This window comes from Heterodontus francisci, chromosome 18, assembly GCF_036365525.1.
Source record: "Heterodontus francisci isolate sHetFra1 chromosome 18, sHetFra1.hap1, whole genome shotgun sequence".
NCBI classification, from domain to species: Eukaryota; Metazoa; Chordata; class Chondrichthyes; order Heterodontiformes; family Heterodontidae; genus Heterodontus; species Heterodontus francisci.
Genome location: NC_090388.1, coordinates 40,813,178 through 40,837,272, shown reverse-complemented (window position 1 = coordinate 40,837,272; position 24,095 = coordinate 40,813,178). Strand labels below are relative to the sequence as shown.

The 24,095-nt window shown below is 42.4% G+C and overlaps 1 protein-coding gene across 4 annotated transcripts in view; it reads right to left on the bottom strand.

Annotated features, from left to right (window-relative positions):
- Positions 1-24,095, bottom strand: part of LOC137379568 (dedicator of cytokinesis protein 4-like) — a 545,491-nt gene that overhangs the window by 184,271 nt on the left and 337,125 nt on the right. For all 4 annotated transcript variants that reach the window (XM_068050580.1, XM_068050582.1, XM_068050581.1 and 1 more), the window contains exon 32: positions 5,674-5,759. In XM_068050580.1, coding sequence (XP_067906681.1) covers positions 5,674-5,759 — 86 coding nt within the window. The remainder of the gene's footprint in view (positions 1-5,673; positions 5,760-24,095) is intronic.

Below are 24,095 nucleotides of genomic sequence, written 5' to 3'. Positions count from 1 at the left end.
TTATACAAAGCCCCTCTATAGTAACAGTCCTAATTGCATCCTTTTCTATTCCCTTAATCCTGCACTAAAGGGCATTCAAACAATGTAGCCAACTTTTATATCAACCATATCGTGTTCGATTGCTCAGTGAATGGTTGCTCTGTGCTGTGTTTGTAAGACGGCTTACTATGCTGTCAGTCAACCCTGAGGAGGCGTGGTTCCAACGTGAAACTAAAACAGATCCAGGCAGCCCTCTTGAATAAAAGCCTGCGCGCACACACACAGAAATCCTAAGTCTAGTTTCTTCACGTGTCAAACTGACGAAGTCTTCTTCTTCAACGACCTGCATACCTTTGCAAAGTAGTTGATCTTTGAGTATGAGTTGCACCTTTTCCTTCATGGCAGACGTGCTGTTTTGAATCCATGGGAACTGCCACAATTTGGGCATGTTTTTGAGGGTGCCTGACTGCGACAGGGCAAGTGTTGATGAGACTGCTGAGGTCTCTTTGTCTGTAACCCTTGCACTTGAGCTGATTGGACAAGTTGTATCCGTGATTCTGAGTCTGAGGGCGCATTTTTGTATAACATCTTCGAATCTAACACAGCGGATTCGATTTGGATGGTCAGGGTCAGGCCTTTTCCAAAGTCAAACCATCATCTTCCATGAGGAGGCATTCCCTAATCCGTGAAATTGAAGTTTTTTCAATTAGTTGGTCATGAATTCGTTCATTAGCAAGTGTGCCAAATTTGCATGTAGAAGACAAGTGACACAACACTGCCACATATTGTTTTACGGACTCACCATTTCCCTGGCAGAATGTGTGTCAGTCAATCATCACACTTTCCTTCGGGCCAAAGTATTTCTCGAGAACACTCACTGCCTTATCGAACTTAGGCGCATCATCTGTCAGCTGCTTGAATATACGCTGGCCCTCTGTTCTGAGGCAATGCACGAGTATTGCCTTCTTAGGGGTTGCTGCTAGATCCGTACCGTCCATACTTGTAGCAAGGACATAGGTTTCAAATCCAGAAATCCATCTGACCACAGAATAGGAGGTTCTCCCATCAATGACAGGAAAGGCACTGTGGCTGGTAAATTTAAATTACTCGCCATCTTGTACCCCAAGCATGAAGGAACTAAAGTTACTGGGCTAGATTAAGAACCAGCTGCCGATCTCAGCGGCGAGCTTAAAAAATGGCGGCCCACACTTGCAGGCCACACGGCAAAGAGCCGCCGCAATCTCCCATGTATCGGCTCATTTAAATAGCTGGGTGGCCCGCTCCCCCCCAATCACATGGAGGAGGCGGGCTGTCCGTCCCCAGCAATGGCATCAGCTGCCTGTGCGCAAGCGCTGGCGCCGTTGTTAAAGAGCAGCCAGCACTGCCGGTCAATTTGAATTTTTAAAGCAGTATCCCCCGAAAACCTATTCAATAAATTTCTAATGCCTCTTTCCCACCCCCTGCAATAACAATTACATTAACTATTTGCCCTCCAACGCCACCCCGCACCTCCCGGCCCCCCCAGACACTTACCTTTTAAATCTGAACTTTCACCCCAAATGGCACAAAGTTTAAAGATCACTACTTCCCACCATCCCCTACACCCATACGTTTATTTGACCCCCCACCCCATTCCACACTGAAAATTGTAACTCCTCCCCACCAGTGTCACGCCAGCTTTCCCCAGACAGGGAATTGAAGGCACGGGAGTGCTGGTCGCTGCACAAAGAACACGGTGGGCCCAGACGATTTCAGGTAAGTTTATTTAAATTTATTCAGGTTATTCATTTAAATATTGAAATGCTGTTCCCAGCAGCGGGGTGGTGGGGTGCCACCACACAGCCTTGCTGCCTGCCCCCCTGCTACAGAGCCCAACATCGTGGGCTTGGTAAAATCCAGTCCATTATTTCTGTGTGCGTGTAGGCTTTATTCAAGCTGGCTGCCTGGATCTGTTTTAGTTTCACTTTTGGAACCACATCCCCTCAAGGTTAACTGACAGCAGAGTGAGCAGTCTTACAAACACAGAACACAGCAATCAATCACAGAACAATCGAACACCACAATATTGACAATGCAGCGATGAAACTACACTGCAGACCAAAGTGTCCAATGTGATAAAGGCGATAAATTTAATGGCAAACCTAATAATTGCCTTTCATTCATTTCCCACCCAAAGGTCAACCCATGGTGCTTGCTTATGCAAAGATGTCTTAAGCTCTGCAGCTCTGCAAAGGTGCCTCCCCAGTGGCTTTAGCAAAACTGATGCCCATACTGAGACCCTCGCTATGGGCAGTGACTTATGGGTTGTCGAGTCTATGAGGGCCCAGCTGTGGACTGCTGCATCTCAGCTGATACCAGAGCAGTCTGGCCCAGCTGATTTGCTGGTGCCATGGTGAGTCTTGGTTGACAGGGTGACGAGGGAGCAGATATTCTGACATCTTGAAGGAAGGTAACACAATGGCTCTTATCGTGCCACTGCCACTTACTGTGGGGCTGGGAGTCGAGGTTGGAAATGGAATAAAAAGGCACGTCCAGAAATGACTTTAAAATAAATTATGACAGTAACAATGGGTAAAATCTTTATAGTTAGTAAAGGGCTAATTTAAAATAAATATTCGTAAGTCTTCTTCCACACAGAGTGATCATGACATGGCATAGACTCCCAAGCATACAGTAGTGTCGACAAAAAAAAAACTGGAATCATTTAAGAACCAATTGAGTGTTGTTAGGGGGAGACTAAGAACATTCTGTCCAGGTGAGCTAAGATGGGCCAAATGGCTTTCCTCACCCATAATTATCCTGTGATCTTGTGAAGACTGTGTACCACATTGGAGCAAGTACATAGTAATTACTGTTTCACGCACAAGGAATGTTTGGGGCTCTGCATGGTCGTGTGGGAAGAGTGAGCAAACAGATATTGCATCTGCTGAAATGATACGAGAAAAGTGCAAGGGGAATAGCAGCTCGAAGTATGAATGGTAAAAGGAAGGAATCGTCTATCAGGAAGACAGGAGGAAAGGAGAAAATGTACTTAGTGGCGGAATCATATTGTAGGCGGCAGAAAATGATTTGATGATTCAGGAGGCTAATGGGGCAAATGTGAGGAAAAGAACAGCCCTGTTGCTGTTGTGCAGAAAGGAGGGGAGGAGAGCAGAGACATGGGAAATAGGTCAAGTTGGTCGAGGATCCTATTAATCACCGCCGGGGTGGGAGAACCTTGGAGGAGGAAAATGGAGGACATTTCAGAAGTTCTAGTTTAGAAATCGGGGCCATAAAACCAGATGAGACTGAAATATAATAACTGGGGAGAGGGTCGAAGACTTGCAGTATGGAGAATCCAGATAGTTGTCAGAATCAGTGAGGTTGTAATAGATGTCTGTGCAAAGTCCATTGCTAGAGGTGGAGAGGGAAAAGTCTTGGTAGGCATGGGAAAAGTCAGAGTGACCATGCAGAGATGAGGGATTGGTGAGAATTAAAATTATAGTTAAGGAAATTATCATGATCAGAACAGCAGCAGCAAGTGGCACCAACATAATTGTCAATGAAAGGAAGTAGGGCCCAACTAATGCCATCCTTTCCTATTGCGTGAGAGAAAATCCTAACAATAAAAATAGCATGATAGGTAATAGAATGAGTACATTTTTGAAAACACTCAAGCAGTTAACAGCATGGAACAGAAACTACCTCCCATAGGTGCCATTCAATCATCACTGTAAAACACCCTGACTGGAGCCACTTTCTTATTTAATTGATATTGTCCCCTTCAGCTGTCTCCCTCTACAGGTGGTAATCCTGTGGGAGAACCAGGTTTGAGATTCCCTCATTACTGAATTATATTCTTAGGTACGGTACTGTGGAGACACAGTCATCTCGGAGCTGCTTTGTTGCTGGAGGTCAACTTAGAGCTGCACTGAAAGAGGCCTGGAAACAAGTTGTCGACTCTCAGCCATTGACAGCATAATGAAAATAAAAGATATATTTTATTAAGCATTTATATATTTTTAAAATGCAATGTAATCAAAAATCAATCTCCCATTTCTTTAAATCCACAATAACTGGCTCTCGCTCAGCTGGAATTTCAACATCAGCTTAAAATGGTAATTGATGAATCCAGGTGTTACCAACTAATGGTTTTGCAGTAGTGCTTCTTCTGCACCTACAGATGTCACGATGCTTTATGTATAGCTGAGCACCTAGAATTGGAGCTGACACTACAGTCTAAAATGCACATGATTTGTAAAAGACTGGGCAGAAATTGGACCTTGTTGCATTCATAATATGAGAACAAGGCCTAATTTCTGGACAAACGCCCTGCGCCCGAAAAATGCCTCAAAATGTCCAATCTACAAGCCGATTGGGTTATCTTTCTTGCATTCCCGGTGGCCATCAAAAACACGTGTCCTTGGTGGATGCCATGTAGAGGCAACAGGGCTCTTTCACATGTAAATGTAGGGCACAATATCTGTTTTAGGACCCAGCCTAAAATTGGACAGTGATAAGTGGGCCAGTGTTCTGCATGAGTGCTCCTCTGACTCCACAGCCATTGTGACCATTCCCCCACCAACCCCACCCATTCCCAACTAACTGCAACCTTCCTCTTGGGACTAACCTTCAGGCCTCCGGCGGCAAGCTATTCGTCATCTGAAATGATTAAGCTGCCTGTGGAGGTACTGAAACGTTAAAAGCAGCATTAGCTCTTATATACTATACAGTGGTTATATAGAATTATTTTCCTATTCATAATCCTAATTATGCTGCTTCTTTATGTTTTAAAATATAAAGATACACTCAAGTTATTCCAGCTTATAAAAACACTGGGCTGTTAGTTTGATATTCTGCACACCACAGTGACTGAAAACTTGCAAGATAATTGAAAGCCCCAATCATATGACTTCTGTAACAGAAGATCACACAAAATCAACAACTTCCTAATCACATATTGCTGTGAAACCATTGAAAAGGGAAATGGTACTTTAAATGTATGAATTGTATCAAGAAGGCTAGGGCTAAAAATGAAATCCATGTAATTGGGGGTGGGAAAATGAATACTGCCTTGGTAACGGCCAACCCACAGATGTTGTTATAATTACAAGGTCCTTCCTTCCTTCTACTGACTGGGGGTGAAATTTGTCTTGGGCGGAGTGTAAAATCAGGCAATAGTGCATAAAACAGGCTAGAGCTTTGCTATCACCTATTCGGCGGTCCTCACGATGAGCTTCACCCCAACTGGGTCTTCCTTAAAAAAAAAATGAACATTTTTCTGTGTTTTTAAAAATGCTTCATATTATCTACCCATTTTTTGCTCATATTTTATTAAAATTGAACCCTGCAAGGTTAGAAAGTGGCTAATTTAAATAGAATAACGGCAACAGGAAAGCAAAAAGCAGGCAGCTTTGCTTGTTGTTTTGGTTATTTCCTCGATTGCTGTCAACAGCACTAGCTACTGACTCATAGAATCCCCTACTTGGGTTAACGGCATAAAGCAAGGATCACACCATGGATATTTCTGATCTGTATTACTTCAATGCCACACTATCGAGTGCATTGACCCACTGAGGAACCTGGACCACACTGATTTTTTTTTTGCAGTGTAAAATGTAAAGTATTCAGCAAATAGATTGAGTAAAGACCATGTCTAAACACTATCGCATCTGAGCATGTAAACAAAAGCTGTAAAATAAGGTTATGACTCACATGCTATTGAAAAGCTCTCGGTAAGTTTCATCGCCTTTGCCTTCTGACATCAAGCTGTCCAATTTGTCTATCAGTTTTGCCTCCACCTGAGAATACATGTATTGAGTAAGCTCATTGATAATTAGTCTCCTGACTGATATGTGCATATAGATAGAACAAAGAACAAAGAACAAAGATAATTACAGCACAGGAACAGGCCCTTCGGCCCTCCAAGCCTGCGCCGATCCAGATCCTCTCTCTAAACATGTCGCCTATTTTCTAAGGTTCTGTATCTCTTTTCTTCCTGCCCATTCATGTATCTGTCTAGATACATCTTAAAAGACTCCATCGTGCCCGCATCTACCACCTCCGCTGGCAATGCGTTCCAGGTGCCCACCACCCTCTGCGTAAAGAACTTTCCACGCATATCCCCCCTAAACTTTTCCCCTTTCACTTTGAACTCATGTCCTCTAGTAATTGAAACCCCCACTCTGGGAAAAAGCCTCTTGCTATCCACCCTGTCTATACCTCTCATGATTTTGTACACCTCAATCAGGTCCCCCCTCAACCTCCGTCTTTCTAATGAAAATAATCCTAATCTGCTCAACCTCTCTTCATAGCTAGCGCCCTCCATACCAGGCAACATCCTGGTGAACCTCCTCTGCACCCTCTCCAAAGCATCCACATCCTTTTGATAATGTGGCGACCAGAACTGTACGCAGTATTCCAAATGTGGCCGAACCAAAGTCCTATACAACTGTAACATGACCTGCCAACTCTTGTACTCAATGCCCCGTCCGATGAAGGAAAGCATGCCGTATGCCTTCTTGACCACTCTATTGACCTGCGTTGCCACCTTCAGGGAACAGTGGACCTGAACACCCAAATCTCTCTGGACATCAATTTTCCCCAGGACTTTTCCATTTACTGTATAGTTCACTCTTGAATTGGATCTTCCAAAATGCATCACCTCGCATTTGCCCTGATTGAACTCCATCTGCCATTTCTCTGCCCAACTCTCCAATCTATCTATATTCTGCTGTATTCTCTGACAGTCCCCTTCACTATCTGCTACTCCATCAATCTTAGTGTCGTCTGCAAATTTGCTAATCAGTCCACCTATACTTTCCTCCAAATCATTAATGTATATCACAAACAACAGTGGTCCCAGCACGGATCCCTGTGGAACACCACTGGTCACACGTCTCCATTTTGAGAAACTCCCTTCTACTGCTACTCTCTGTCTCCTGTTGCCCAGCCAGTTCTTTATCCATCTAGCTAGTACACCTTGGACCCCAAGCGCCTTCACTTTCTCCATCAGCCTGCCATGGGGAACCTTATCAAATATTTTTTTCTTGTTTCAAGCACTTTTATGTGAACTGGCAAGACAGGGGCTAAAAATTTAATCACTCCAGAAACAAGCACACAGATGATGGGCTGTGGGATGCACACACCTGTTTGCTTCGTAGATGGAAGTGCATGGAATAGGTGCTTCACCCTCATTATAATGATTCAGGCTTGTAGCCAGCACTGCTCCTTGGCTGCAGTTTTATTAAAGGCAATCAGTACCTCTTAAAGGGGAAGTACACTCTGGCTGCAGACAGCAGGGAACACACAAGGTAAGCAATGGCTGCAATTCATTATGATTGGGCTCCCACATTCTCTGATGCTGCTTGGTCCAGGTGGTGGACAAGATCCTATTCCCCCTTGGGGGCAGAACATTCTCCAGGCAACATTTCCACAGATTGTGGCAAGAGATCATAGAGGAAGTGAATGCCAGGAAGTTAGCTCCCAAGTCACAGGTGCAGTGCTGGTAAATGTTCAATAAACTCACCAGAGTTGTCGAGGTAAGAATCTATTTCCCTACTATCTAATCACACCTTTGCCATTTTATTCACAATACTTTCCTTCCCCACTTTCCATCATTCTTCTACAATTACTGCACCACACTTCACAACCTTGTTCTCCTCATACTCTCACACTCACCACAACCACAACCCTCACTTCCTCACACCTTACACACTGCATCCCAACTATTTGACGAGGACAGGCTTCTCTAAACAACTCAAGGCTCGCACTTGCACACTCCCTTTTTTCTCAAAGGACGGTCACTCAAAACCTGAACCAGGAGGCTACCACCAGAGGAGGCTGAGCTCACCTGCACCTCCTCTCCCCAATGGAAGAAAACGTATTGGCCATCACAGGTGGTGGGTCGGTTGGGGAAACAGGTCATTTATGTGATGAGTGGTAACACTGGAGGAGATGTCACATGCTGGGTATTTTCAGATCTTATCCTCTTTTTCACTTCTTGATTGTACCTCACCATCCACACACTTGACAATCTGAAACTAATTTCACTAGCCACTTATCCCTCAGCTCTCTCTCCACATCAAATACTAAGCCTTGTCTCTCTCTTTCACTTCAAGTACTCAAAATGTGGAGATACCTCTGACACTTCCGGAAGAAGAGGCCAGCCTTCCTGAAGATGCACCTTCACATGGTTTGACCTTCAAAAGCACCAGCTCAGATATTGGTGCCACGTGCACTTTAGAGACTAGACGAAAGGAGCAGGATCTTCATGAATGGTAAATCACCAAGCACAAGTGCGCATGAGTCAGAGCTGTTAATCTGTTAATGGTGCATCAATTGTTTGATTATATGCAGGTGGAGGGTGTTAATTGGGATCTTACTTGAGCACTTATAAGCAGACACTTACCGAGACTGGTGGAAGGTTTGAGTGAGGAGCTACATGTTTGGAATCATTTTACTCTGTACGATAAATGTGAAACTGAGTAAAAATAGGCTCCAGCATTATCCTTCCATAAGCAGCTTTCTGGAGCTCAACATAGTAGCAGTTGCCTAAAGCTGAATGTTGGAAACTATGAATTTTTATTTAACATAGAAAACTAAAATCTCACTGGCTATTGTGGACAATATGGCAGAAAGCAAGTGTAAATTCTCAGGGTATGATTACCCTCTGATGTTCTGAGTCTGAACCATATGACCAGTGGAAGAATGAAGTGGATACGTGGACATTGGTTATGTCTCTACCAAAAAGGAAACAATGGCCTTGGTGTCGTCATTCCTACCAAAAATAAAATCAGAAGTAAAGTGCTTTGTGAAATAGATGCTCATCAGTTGGATACTGATGAAGGATTGGATCTCCTGTTAGAATTCTTGAATGAAATTTACAAGAAAGATTACCTATTGAATGCATATGAGGCATGGTCAAACTTTGATAGATTTTGGAAAACAGATAGTCATTCAATAGAGAAATATATCATGGCCTTTAACAGACTGTATAGAAGATTGAGAAAATTCAATTTGGAAATCCATGGTTCAGTGCTATCATTTAAATTGCTAGATTGTGCTAGGACGCACATATGGACAGGCTCCTGGTTCTAACTGGGGTTCGGTTCTTGGACAAAGAATCCCTGTTGGATCAAATGTATGCTGCCTTAAAGAAATTCCTGGGGAAACAGTCATTTCTTGCAGCACTGGTAGAACAAACAGGGCATTCTGTGGTGACACAAAGAAAGGAGGACTCAATGTTTACTTGATGTTGAAATGGTCCAGATACTAGAAGCAGACATAAGTACAATGGAAGAGTTAACGACAGGAGAGATGAGGATGAAAGAATCTTTAGCAGGTTTGACTATTACAGTGGAAAACAGAATTAGAACAGCAATCATAGGTGAATGAATCCCAGGAATGCCCAAGGAACAGTTAATAGGTGCTTCAGATGTGTCTCAAAGTATGTAATGAACTGCCAAAGTGGAGGGGCAGGCTCCTCGAAATAACACACAACAGAATTCTGTGGTAGAAGAGAGAGATAATTATGAATCTGAATGAATTGTACTAGTCACAAGAAGTTTTAATACTGTGATGAATGTGTCAGTCGCGGATTCTTTCAACTATGCTGTATTAGATAGTGCTTGCACGTCAGTAGTACGTGGAACTGATTAGTTACAATGTTATCTGGATTCACTCAGTAGTGATCAATGCAAGGTTAAGGAGTATAAAAGTACGACCAGCTTTAGGTTTGATGATGACAACACATTGAAGTCACTGAAGAGAGTAGTAATTCCATGTAAAATAGCTGGAGTAAGTCACTTTATCAGTACTAATGTAGTCTCTATTGAAATACCTTTTACTGCTATTACTTGTATTAGTGTGGGATAAAGGCACTGAAGTGGAAGATCAGCCATGATCGTATTAAATGGCGGGGCAGGCTCAATGGGCTGAATGGCCAACTCCTGCTCCTATGTTGAGTTAACTTTCTATGAAAAAGGCATAAATGGAACTTGATATGGAGCATGATATGGCAATTATTTTTGGAAAGTCAGTGAATTTGCAGTTTACCCAGTCAGGGCACTATTGTATCCCCTGAACAAAACCTGATGTTTCTAGTCAGTGTTAGATAAGTATTAATGGCATCAGGTGTTAAAATCAGAAAAAAAAATTGTCTTCAAAGTTACACAGACAATTTGCTCACCCTTGTCAGATTAAAGACCCTGCTAAAGGATGCAGGTGTGATTGATGAAAAGTATATGAGGATAATAGAGATTAGTGAAAAGTGTGAAATCTGTAAAAAGTATCAGGACACCATCACGTCCTATGGTGAGGCTTCCATTGGCTTTAATGAGGTCGTTGCCAATGGATTTAAAGTATGAGACAAAGACAAGAATATTTTCAATCTACATTTTACAGACCTAGCAACTAGATTTATTCTTTCTACAATAATAGAAGAGCAAGAAATAGCAAGAACAAAAGGGTGATTGTAGATAAAATCATGGAGAAATGGATAGGGACTAAACTTGGGGCACCAGCTAAGTTTCTGACTGGCAAATTCCCCTCCATTATCAATGATGAGTTCAGAGACATGTGTGTAAACATGACCATTATGGTTATGAATACTACAGCTGAAAGTATTTTCAGCAATGGGCTCTGAGAAAGGAATCACGCATTGGTTGATGAAATCCTGCATAAATCTTAGCTGACCAGCCAAACTATAAGTTGACAACTGCCCTGGCATGGGCGGTTCATGCGAAGAATTGACTTCAGATGGTTGGAGGATATAGTCCTTATCAATTGGTCTATGGGCAGAATCCCAAAATTGCCTTCTGTACTGTGCGATGGTCATAAAAACACAAGAAATAGGAGGAGTTGGCCATTCGGCCCCTCAAGCCTGCCCCGCCATTCAACGAGACCTTTGCTGATCTGTCCCAGACCTCAACTCCTCTCTCATGCCTGCTCCTCATAGCCCTCAACTCCCAGATATTTCAAAAATCTATCTACCTCCTCTTGAAATACTTTGTGATCGAGCCTCCACAACTCTCTGGGGTAGAGAATTCTAGACATTCACTACCCACTGAGAGAAGAAATTCTCTCGCATATCAGTTTTAAATGAGTGTCCTCTTATTCTGTAACTATGTCCCCTAGTTTGAGATTCCCCCACTAGTATAAACACCTTCTCAACATCTACCCTGTCAAGCTCCCTCAGAATCTTGTACGTTTCAAGATCACCCCTCATTCTTAACTCAAATGAATAAAGGCCTAACCTGTTTAGTTGTTCTTGATAAGTCAACCCCTTCATCCCAGGAATCAGCCTAGTGAATCTCTTTAGAAATGCCTCCAATGCCAGTATATCCTTTCTTAAATGCGGGGAGCAAAACTGTACACAGTACTCCAAGTACTCCAGTCACCAATACCCTACACAGTTGTAACAAGACTTCCCTATTTTTAAACTCCAACACCCAAGCAATAAAGGCCAAAATTCCATTTGCCTTCTTAATTACGTGCTGCATCTGCATGCTAACTTTTTGTGTTTCATGCACAAGAACACCCAGATCCCTCTGCGCTGCACTCTTTTGGAGTCTCTCTCTATTTAATAATAGCCTGCCTTTTGATTCTTCCTACCAAAGTGTATGACCTCACAATTTCCTACATTAAACTCCATCTACCAAGTTTTTGCCCACTCACTCAACCTATCTATATCCCCTTGCAGATTCCTTATGTCCCCATCACAACTTGCCCTCCCACTTATTTTTGTATCGTCAGCAAAGTTGGATATATTACACTCTGCCCCTTCCTCCAAGTCATTAATATAGATAGTAAATAATTGAGTTCCTAGATCTGATCCTTGTGGCACTCCACTAGTTACATCTTTCCAACCTGAAAAAGACCCATTAATCCCGACTCTCTGCCTTCTGTGAGTTGACCAATCCTCAATCCATGCTAATACATTACCCCCAATACAGTGACCTCCTATCTTGTGTAATAATCTTTTATGTGACACCTTATCGAATGCCTTCTGGAAATCCAAATACACTACATCTACCAGTTCCCCTTTATCAACTCTGGTTGTAATATCCTTAAAGAAGTCTAGCAAGTTTGTCAAACATGATTTCCCTTTCACAAAACCTTGTTGATTCTGTTTGATTGTGTTCAGCTTTTCTAAATTTCCTGCTATTTCTTCCTGATAATGGACTCGAGCATTTTCTCAACGACCGATGTTAGGCTGACTGGCCTATAGTTTCCTGCTTTTTGTCTCCCTCCCTTCTTGAACAGGGGCGTCACATTAGTGGTTTTCTAATCTGCTAGGATCCAGTGAGTTCTGGAATATTTCGACCAAGCCTCCACTATCTCTGCAGCCACTTCCTTTAAAACACTTGGATGTAGGCCATCAGGTCCTGGCGACTTGTCTGCCTTTAGTCCCATTAGTTTGTCAAATACTTTGTCCCTCACGATGGAGACTGTTACAAGATCTTTCCTCCCATTAGCTCCTTGCTTATCTGATATCTGTGGGATGTTTATAGTGTCCTCCATCGTGAAAACCGATGCAAAATATTGGTTTAAATTATCTGCCATTTCCCTGTTCCTAGTTATGAATTCTCCAGTCGCATCCTCCACGGTTCCCACGCTCATTTGAGCTACTCTTTTTCTTTTTATATACCCGCAGAAGCACTTGCTGTTTGTTTTTATATGTCTTGCCAATTTACTTTTGCAATCAATTTTCTCCCTCTTTATTAGATTTTTAGTCATCCACTGCTGGTTCCTAAAAAGAATCCCAATCTTCCAGCCGTTTTGTATGCCTTAGTTTTTGATTGGATACTCTTCCTAACCGCCTTTGTTCACCCCGGGTGGTTCATCCTTCTCATCCTTCTTTTTAACTGGGATAAATTTTTGCTGAGCGTTATGAAATGAAGTCCTCCTGCTCTTGAAGGTACTACAATTAGTTCCATTTTTTCTGCACATTTGAATGCTTTACATGCAGGGAGCCTGACTTTTATCAAGGCTGAGGTCTCTGAGAAAATTCACAACTCAGAGGCATCGTATTAGGCCATCTGAGGTGGAATTTAATTTAGGATATTTGGTGTATTATAAAAGAGAGGGTCATAGGGAATGGAAGGGCCCATGATCATAAGACAGTAATTATCAAGCACAGAAGTCAAACTGTTAAGGTTCACTTCTCATGATTAATCAGGGTTGATTACAAAATCTCAGAATCTGAGCAGCTGATGGACGGAAACTATAGACCATGTACCTCAAATAATCATGTGTTTTGTGCTGAAGGTCCTGAGGAATAGAATGATCAAGGTTTTAATAGTAATGTGAGCGATCATGATGCTCAGGAAAGAGCTATCACATCCAAAGGCCAATTGCCTCAAGTTGGTACTTAAGTGACATATATTCTAGAGTGGTCGAATAAATGGAGGGATGCAACGACTGTGGAACGTGCAGGAAAATCTCCCGGCAAGTTTAAATATTGGTTCAATGTTCAAGATGATGGCCAAGCAACAAGGTCCATGGACTGGCAGAATAGGGTGAAAGAGTGGAGGGTAAGAAAGCACAGTGTGAGTTCTAACAGTGGGTCTGGAAGTGACCCTCGTGTAGGCAAGTGATCACGTACTAGAGAAAGAGCCTCCGATAAAGTACGAGGGAGATCTTCTAGCCGTAGTCCTGAAAGACATCAAAGTGCTAATAGAGCTGTAGTTTGAACAGATTCTACAATGAAACGGAGGCTAGAGAGCTGTCTTGGAATAGAACTGAAGACAGAAGTCCTCATGACCATAAAGTTTTAGGAGCTGCCAATAATCTTGACAATAAACTAACAAGGGAAGAAAAACATAAGGAATTAGAGTTTGGAGTTTATTCTGAGGTACCAGATGGGGGCCAGCCAGCCTTGTCACAGAGATGGATTTGCACTGAAAAAGTCCTTCCCGATGGGAACTTAAGGCTAAAGCGAGCCTAGTTGCAAGGGGTTTTGAAGAGCAACTGGGTGATACCGATGTTAGAGTGGATCCACCCACAGCTGGAAAAGTAATCTTGAAAATGTTTTTAGCTCTTTGGGCCACATATTCAATGGAGTGTAGATCACTGACATAAAAGCCACATTTCTCCAGGGTGATACTTTTCAGAGAGAAGTGTTTCTGAAACCACCAAAGAGGCAGCAGATGCAGAAAGAAATCTATGGAAACTAAACAAAAAAGTGTCTATGGCCTTAATGACGCTTCCAGTTGTGGTATTTCTTGGTGAGATCCGTTTTGTTGAAAATTGGTTGTGCTCAACTAAAAGCAGATTGTGCAATGTTTTATTGGTATCAAAGAGAAACTTCTGGGCATCTTCATGATGCATGTTGATGATTTTTTATGGGGTGGTACTGCTGATTTTGAGAAATATGTGAATACGATTACAGCAGAATTTAAGATTGGGAGTCAGGCTTGTGGGGCCTTAAAATATATTGGTTTAAACATTAAGCAGACTGGTATTTTGCATCAGGCCTCACTGTAGGGGATACAAGTAACATCCCAAAAATAGCTGTAAATAAGGAAATGGAAGGGATGGAAGAACTGGGGCGGCACAGTGGCGCAGTGGTTAGCACCGCAGCCTCACAGTTCCAGTGACCCGGGTTCAAATCTGGGTACTGCCTGTGTGGAGTTTGCAAGTTCTCCCTGTGTCTGCGCGGGTTTCCTCCGGGTGCTCCAGTTTCCTCCCACATGCCAAAGACTTGCAGGTTGATAGGTTAATTGGCCATTATAAATTGCCCCTAGTGTAGGTAGGTGGTAGGGAAATATAGGGACAGGTGGGGATGTGGTAGGAATATGGAATTAGTGTAGGATTAGTATAAATGGGTGGTTAATGGTCGGCACAGACTCGGTGGGCTGAAGGGCCTGTTTCAGTGCTGTATCTCTAAACTAAACTAAACTCAAGAAAATTACAACTACCAGGGAAGTGGTACTGAACAAATTGTTGGAGCGACAGGCTGACAAGTCCCCAGGTCCTGATGGATTTCATCCTAGGGACCTAAAAGAAGTGGCTAGTGAGATAGTTGATGCATTGGTTTTAATGTTCCAAAATTCCTTACATTCGGGGAAGGTTCCATTAGATTGGAAAATAGTGAATGTAACTCCTTTATTCAAAAAAGGAGGGAGACAAAACAGGAAAATACAGGCCAGTTAGCTTAATATCTGTCTTAAGGAAATTGTTAGAAGCTATTAAAGATATTATAGCAGGACATTTAGAAAAGTTCAAGGTAATAAAGACAGAGGCAACTTGGTTTTGAGAAAGGGAAATCATATTTAACCTATTCATTGGAGTTCTTTGAAGAAGTAACACATGCTGTGAATAAAGGGGAACTGGATGATGTACTGTACTTGATTTCCAGAAGGCAGAAGGTGCCACATCAAAGATTATTGCAGAAAATAAAAGCTCATGGTGCAGGGGATAACATATTGGCATGCAAAGATGATTGGCTAGCTAATAGGAAACAGAGAGTAGGCATAAATGGGTCATTTTCTGGTTGGCAAAATGTAATGAGTGGTGTGCCACAGGGATCAGTGCTGGGGCCTCAACCTTTTACAATTTATAGATGAAGGGACCGAAGGTATGGTTGCTAAGTTTGCTGATGACACAAAGATAGGTAGAAAAATAAGTTGTGCAGATGCTATGAAGGTGTTCCCACATTTTAATATTTTTTGTGGACTTGCTGGTAAAAGTCTGTGGAACTATCTGAGGAGCTGTTGGACTTTTTTTTTAAAAAAGGCCACTGGAAGGACTTGGGACTTCATTTAAAAACACACTAACTGGAAATCACATGTCTCCAGCAAAGTAAACAGCAGGAGCCTTCTGACTATGTGAGTTGTTTACAGAGAAGTGACATGCCAAGATTTATGTTGGTTTCATTTTTGGATAATTTTTCAAGTCAGTTGGGGATAAGCCCGCTAAGAGAGAAGCCACCAGCTCATCCTTTTTCCACCTCTTTGAGAACCCCTAAGAATCCAGATGATAGCTGAAACCCCTGATACTGCGATTCTCCTGGAAAGCCTGCCAGACTAATCCTCAATGTCATCTGAAAAGAACTACTACAAAAAGATCCCAGTGACAGCTGTCTACGTGTATTTGAATGCCACAATAAAGGACCGGCTGGGAAAATACCATATCTTATCCTTTTCCTTCAATAATTAACAAGTATTTTGCCATAGTATTTTTTTCGTCTCTTTTGTGAAGAGATCTCTGCAGAGAAAACATTATTTTTCTTTCACTGGTGTGTGTGTGTGCATGCATGTGTTGGGTTATTTTAGAAAGGAACTTTCATATTTCAACCTGTGTGTTAAGAAGTGTTGCACCTTCATTGAATAAGTCATGTTTTATAATTAATAATGTTGTTTATTACAAACCTGGTTGGTCGATTTTATTCCGAAACTAAAATAGATGAAGGGTATAATTAGCTGCATTGGTAACTGGGTAAAACATTTAAATATAGATTCTGACCCATGGAGAAGTGGAACTAGAGAAAGACAGTGCACTCCTCCAGCCTTGGTCGTAACAAAGACATAAGGAGGCAAAAAAAAAGGAGGCTACAGACGTGTGTAGGTGTGCTCATGCAGCAATTGATAAATATTTATATATAATATGCTCTATTTAAGTTATAATAAAACACACGTTTCTTTTAATATTACTTGTAGTCATGTGAATCTTACAATAGTTCACACACCAAAGGAACAAATAATATTACAACTTCTTCCTCTTTTTTTGGATGGCAGCTGTTGGTGGTGCTTCTTTGTTCCCATTTACATCTCCTTTAGAGATCCATCTTTTGCTTCTTTACTTGTGCCAATACCATCTCTTTTTGCCTTTCACGATCATCCCTTTTATCATTTAATCTCTCCTGCTTTCCACCCTGTCAAAGACCTTCCTGTTTGTTCTTTCCTCCCCTCCCCCGCTTTCCCTGCCTGGCTTAAAAACTCTTACATCTCTCAGCACTCCCAGTTCTGATGGAGGGTCGCTGACCTGAAGCGTCGGCTCTGTTTCTGTTTCCATGGATGCTACCAGATCTGTTTGGTGTTTCTAGTATTTCCTGTTTTTGTTTCACATTTCCAGCATCTGCAGTACTTTGCCCTTGCATAAGTATAAAGCAGTGTTTTAAATCTGAATGTTGAGATCTCCGATATTTAAATCTTCATTGTTTGTGAAATATTAAAAATGAAAGACTTAATTTGCTTGCTAATGACTTATTAACTGCGTGATGTGCAGAAATAGAAACAGGTAAAGATCAGCTGGTATCTCGAACCTATCATATATGTTGTATATTCTAGTGCCTTGACGTTAATTTTATGAAACGACAGGGTAATTTTCTGAGTACGCATTGTTCGTGGAGAACCTCACCTGATATATTTCCATTCCCTGCCACTAGTACATAATTTTAAAATGACCTGCAACTTGCTTCCAAGAGTGGTAAAAACACTTAAAAATTTAAAATACAGATCTAAACATCTGAAAGCTTACAACAGTATAATCTTTGGATTGCTCTGAGGTACAAAAAGCATTACTTTTTAAACCACTTGTAAATTCATATAGATTTAGAAGAATAATTTGTTTCTGGGACATATGCCAAGCCTAAGTCTTCCAGTGAATTTTCATATGATCCTAAATGATATGAAGGAAAATAATTACTTCCATAATGTTTTTGCATGCACTTTTCTTATGTTTTGCAGTTTTGAACTGTAAGACAGAGGGAGCCCATCAGTAACCACTTTGTACAAAAATCATTCTGATGCCACTGATGTTTTTGATTCAGGAACATAAATGTGAAGTTATACTCTGTTCATACCACCATACCTGGGTGGAAGCTTATGATGTTAAGTCAGAGGTTGTTGTGCAAAATGTATCTATGCTCATAATACAGCATTTTAAAAATATTAAAACATTCTAATAAGATGTATAGAATAACAATTCAGTTGAATTCCCCTTTGGTAGAATATTCTGACTATAACTACTGTTACAACTGAGGCGGGAGGAGTGCACTGTTTGTGTAGTCCCACTTCGTCACAGGTCACAACATATATTTAAATTTAACAACAAAATTATCAGTTTATTATAAAACAAGTTCGAACCAGTAACAAAGCAAAACATTAACACACAGACTGAAATATGAAAGTTCCCTTTTTACCTTGGCTCCACACACACGCCTACACTGGTAAACCGTAAAAAAAGAGATTTTCTTTTTAGAGCTCTATTACAAAAAAAAGGCAAAAAAGAATATTTTGGCCAAATACTTCCTAATTCTTGCAGATAAAAAAGATATGGAAAGATGTCAGATCTCCTTTTGTCCGCTTTGTTGTCCCAAATACGCGGAGACGGCTGTCACTGGGATCTTCCTAGAACAGTTCTTTTCAGGCAACGTTGAAGATAGAAACATAGAAAATAGGAGCAGGAGTAGGCCATTCGGCCCCTCAAGCCTGCTCTGCCATCCACTATGATCATGGCTGATCATCCAACTCAATAGCCTGTTCCTGCTTTCGCCCCATACCCTTTGATCCCTTTCGACCCAACAGCTATATCTAACTCCTCTTGAAAACATACAATGTTTTGGCCTCAACTGCTTGCTGTGGTAGTGAATTCCACAGGCACACCACTATCCGGGTGAAGAAATTTCTCCTCATCTCAGTCCTGAAAGGTTTACCCCGTATCCTTAGACTATGACCCCTGGTTCTGGACTCTCCCACCATCGGGAACATCTTTCCTGCATCTACCCTGTCAAGTCCTGTGAGAATTTGAGAGGTTTCTATGAGATCCCCCCTCACTCTTCTGAACTCCAGCGAATATAATCCTAACCGACTCAATCTCTCCTCATACGTCAGTCCTGCCATCCCAGGAATCAGTCTTGTAAACCTTCGCTGCACTCCCTCTATAGAAAGAGCATCCTTCCTCAGATAAGGAGACAAAAACTGCACACAATATTCCAGGTGTGGCCTCACCAAGGCCCTGTATAACTGCAGCAAGACATCCCTGCTCCTGTACTCGAATCCTCTCGCTATGAAGGCCAACATACCATTTCCATTTGCCTTTTTTACCGCCTGTTGGACCTGCATGCTTACCTTCAGCAACTGGTGGACGGGAACACCCAGGTCTCACTGCATATTCCCTTCTCCCAGTTTATAAGAGTTCAGATAATAATCTGCCTTCCTGTTTTTGCTACCAAAGTGGATAACCTCACATTTATCCACATTATACTGCATTAGCCCACTCACTCAACTTGTCCAAATCACCCTGAAGCCTCTCTGAATCCTCCTCACAACTCACCCTCCCACCCAGTTTTGTGTCATCTGCAATAGTGGAGATATTACATTTCGTTCCCTCATCTAAATCATTAATATATATTGTGAATAGCTGGGGTCCGAGCACCGATCCCTGCGGTACCCCACCAGTCACTGCCTGCCATTTGGAAAAAGATCCATTTATCCCTACTAGATTAGATTAGAGATACAGCACTGAAACAGGCCCTTCGGCCCACCGAGTCTGTGCCGAACATCAACCACCCATTTATACTAATCCTACACTAATCCCATATTCCTACCAAACATCCCCACCTGTCCCTATATTTCCCTAGCACCTACCTACACTAGTGACAATTTATAATGGCCAATTTACCTATCAACCTGCAAGTCTTTTGGCTTGTGGGAGGAAACCGGAGCACCCGGAGAAAACCCACGCAGACACAGGGAGAACTTGCAAACTCCACACAGGCAGTACCTGGAATCGAACCCGGGTCCCTGGAGCTGTGAGGCTGCGGTGCTAACCACTGCGCCACTGTGCCGCCCTACTCTTTGTTTCCTGTCCGCGAACCAATTTTCTCTCCATCACAATACACTTCCCCCAATCCCATGCGCTTTAATTTTACACGCTAATCTCTTATGTGGGACTTTGTCGAAAGCCTTCTGAAAGTCCAAATAAACCACATCCATAGGCTCCCCCTCATCAACTCTACTAGTTACATCTTCGAAGAATTCTAGTAGATTTGTCAAGCATGATTTCCCTTTCGTAAATCCATGCTGACTCTGTCCAATTCTATCACTGTTCTCCAAGTGCTCTGCTATAAAATCTTTGATAACAGACTCTAGAATTTTCACCACTACTGATGTCAGACTGACTAGTCTGTAATTCCCTGCTTTCTCTATACCTCCCTTTTTAAATAGTGGGGTTACATTAGCTACCCTCCAATCTGTAGGAACTATTCCAGAATCTATAGAATCTTGGAAGATGACCAACAATGCAAACCACTATTTCTGGGGCCACTTCCTTAAGTACTCTGGGGTGTAGATTATCAGGCCCTGGGGATTTATCAGCCTTCAATCCCATCAATTTCCCCAACACCATTTCTCTACTAATACTGATTTCCTTCAGTTCCTCTCCCTCACTAAGCCCTGTGTTCCCCAACATTTCTGGTATGATATTTGTGTCCTCCTTTATGAAGACAGAACCAAAGTATGCATTTAGTTGGTCAGCCATTTCTTTATTCCCCATAATAAATTCCCCTGTTTCTGACTGTAAGGGACCTCCATTTGTCTTCACCAATCTTTTTCTCTTCACATACCTGTAGAAACTTTTGCAGTCAGTTTTTAAGTTCCCCGCAAGCTTGCTCTCGTACTCTATTTTCCCCTTCTTAATCAATCCCTTGGTCCTCCTTTGCTGAATTCTAAACTGCTCCAAATCCTCAGGTCTGTTGTTTTTCCTGGCAAATTTATATGCCACTTCCTTGGATCTAATGCTATCTCTAATTTCCCTTGTAAGCCATGGTTTGGCTACCTTTCCCGTTTTACTTTTGTGCCAGACAGGGATAAACAATTGTTGCAATTCATCCATACGCTCTTTAAATGTTTGCTATTGCCTATCCACCGTCATCCCTTCAAGTAATGTTTCCCAATCTGTCATGGCCAACTCGTGCCTCGTACCATCGCAGTTTGGGCAGACTTTCCAGGAGAAATGCAGGAACAGGGGTTTCAGTCTGTTTGCTTCTCAAGGCTTCTTAAAGATATGGAAAAACAGGCAGGCTTTTTCAAAGAGCTGGAACAGGCTGAGTTGGGGTTTGTCCTTGGCAGGTTAACTCTTTAACTCCTTTTCAAATCTCTGTCCATACCCCAACTGCCTGTCCAAGGAGGAATAGATGTGCAGAGTATTTCTTAAATGGTAAGAGATTAGAAAGTGTAGATGTACAAAGGGACCAGGGTGTCCTCGTCAATAAGTCACTGAAAGCTAACATGCAAGTGCAGCAAGCAATTAGGAAGGCTAATGGTATGTTAACCTTTATCGCAAGAGGATTTGACTACAGGAGTAGTGACGTCTTGCTTCAATTGTATAGAACCTTGCTTAGACCGCACTTGGGATTACTGTGTGCAGTTTTGGTCCCCTTACCTTAGGAAGGATATTATTGTCATAGACGGAGTGCAAAGAAGGTTCGCCAGACTTGTTCCCGGGATGGCGGGACTGTCCTAGGAAGAGAGATTGGGGAAACTGGGCCTGTATTCTCTAGAGTTTCGAGGAATGATAGGTGATCTCATTGAAACCTACAACATACTTAAAGGGATAGACAGGGTAGATGCAGCTAAGATGTTTCCCCTGGTTGGGAAGTCTAGAACCAAGGGATACAATTTCAAAATAAGGGCGAAACCATTTAGGACGGAGATGAGGAAAAATTTCTTTACTCAGAGGGTTGTAAATCTTTGGAATTCTCTACCCCAGAGAGCTGTGGAAGCTCAGTCATTGAGTTTGTTCAAAGTAGAGATCGACAGATTTCTAAATACCAATGACAAAGGGATATGGGGATAGTGTGGGAAAAAAGCATTGAAGTGGAAGATCAGCCATGATCATATTGAATGGCAGAGCAGGCTCGATGGGCTGAATGACCTACTCCTGCTCCTATGTTCCCATATAGATAGGTTAAGTGAGTGGGCAAAGATCTGGCAAATGGAGTATAATGTGGGAAAATATGCAAATTGTCCATTTGGCAGGAAGAATAAAAAAGAAGCATATTATCTGAACGGTGAGAGATGCAGAGGGATCTGGCTGTCCTAGTGCTTGAAACGCAAAAGGTTAGTATGCAGGAACAGCAAGTAATTAGGAAAGCTAATAGAATATTATCATTTATTGAGAGGGGAATTGAATACAAAAGTAGGGAGGTGATACTTCAGTTATACGGGGCATTGGTGAGACCACATCTGCAGAATTGTGTACAGTATTGGTCTCCTTATTTAAGGAATGGTGTAAATGCGTTAGAAGCAGTTCGGAGAAAGTTTACAAGACTAATAGCTGGAATGGGCAGCTTGTCTTATGAGGAAAGGTTGGACAGGCTAGGCTTGTATCTGCTGGAGTTTAGAAGAGTAAGAGGCGACTTGATTGAAACATACAAGATTCTGAGGGGTCTTGACAGGGTGGATGTGAAAAGGATGTTTCCTCTTGAGGGAGAATCTAGAACTAGGGATCACTGTTTAAAGATAAGGGGTCGCCCATTCAAGACAGAGATGAGGTTAGATTTTTCTCTCTGAGGGTCGTGCGTCTTTGGAACTCTCTTCCTCAAAAGGCGGTGGAAACCGAGCCTTTGAATATTTTTAAGGCAGAGGTAGATAGATTCTTGATAAGCAGGGGGGTGAAAGGTTATTGGGGGTAGGCGGGAATGTGGCGTTGAGGTTACAATCAGATCAGCCATGATCTTGTTGAATAGCAGAGCAGGCTCGAGGGGTAGAGTGGTCTGCTCCTGCTCCGAATTCATATGTTGGAATGCAAGTCTGGAATAACTTTAAGTCAACAATCCTAGTTAGAAAGTGTTCCTCCCATCCCGGTTAAGTGTGTTCGGTCATCACAGAATGATGACGATTATATCTAAAGCAGAGATTCAGCAGTTACAAAGCTTAATTGGTCAATTAAAATGGTTGTGCATTCAGTTGAGACCTGATGCTAGTTTTGATGTGCTGGAGTTAAGCAGTACTATGAAACATCTGAAAGTTGAGAATGTTTTCAGGGCAAAGAAAACATTAAAAAGACTAAATATAGAGACATGTGTACTGAAGGTCCCATCCTTAGGTGACCCAAAAACATGAAGCTAATAATTTTTAGCGATGCTTCACATGCTAATCTTGCTGATGGGTATTCGAGGGTTTTTTTTTATTCATTCATGGGATGTGGGCATCGCTGGCTAGGCCAGCATTTATTGCCCATCCCTAACCTCCCTCGAAAAGGTGGTGGTGAGCTGCCTCCTTGAACCGCTGCAGTCTATGTGAGGTAGGTACACCCACTGTGCTGTAGGGAGTTCTAGGATTTTGACCCAGTGACCGTGAAGGAACGGCGATATAGTTCCAAGTCAGGATGGTGTGTGACTAGGAGGGGAACTTGCAGGTGGTGGTGTTCCCATGCATTTGCTGCCCAAGTCCTTCTAGATGGTACAGGTCGTGGGTTTGGAAGGTGCTGCCTAAGCAGCCTTGGTGCGTTGCTGCAGTGGTAGTGGATGGAGTGAATGTTAATGCATGGGGTGCCAATCAAGTGGGTTGCTTTGTCTTGGATGGTGTCAATCTTCTTGAGTGTTGTTGGAGTTGCACCCATCCAGGCAAGTGGAGAGTATTCCATCACACTCCTGACTTGTGCCTTGTAGATGGTGGGCAGCTTTTGGGGAGTCTGACCTGCTCTTGTAGCCACGGTATTTATATGGCTACTCCAGTTCGGTTTCTGGTCAATGGTAATCCCTAGGATGTTGATAGTGGGGGATTCAGCAATAGTAATGCCATTGAATGTCAAGGGGAAATGGCTAGATTCTCTCTTGTTGGAGATGGTCATTGCCTGGCACTTGTGTGGCATGAATGTTACTTGCCACTCATCATCACAAGCCTGGATATTATCCAGGTCTTGCTGCATTTCTACATGGACTGCTTCAATATCTGAGGAGTCATGAATGGTGCTGAACATTGTGCAATCATCAGCAAACATCCCCACTACTGACCTTATGATTGAAGGAAGGTCATTGATGAAGCAGCTGAAGATGGTTGGGCCTAGGACACAACCCTAAGGAACTCCTGCAGTGATATCCTGGAGCTGAGGTGATTGACCTCTAACAACCACAACCATCTTCCTTTGCACTAGGTATGACTCCAGCCAGCGGAGGGTTTTCCCCCCAA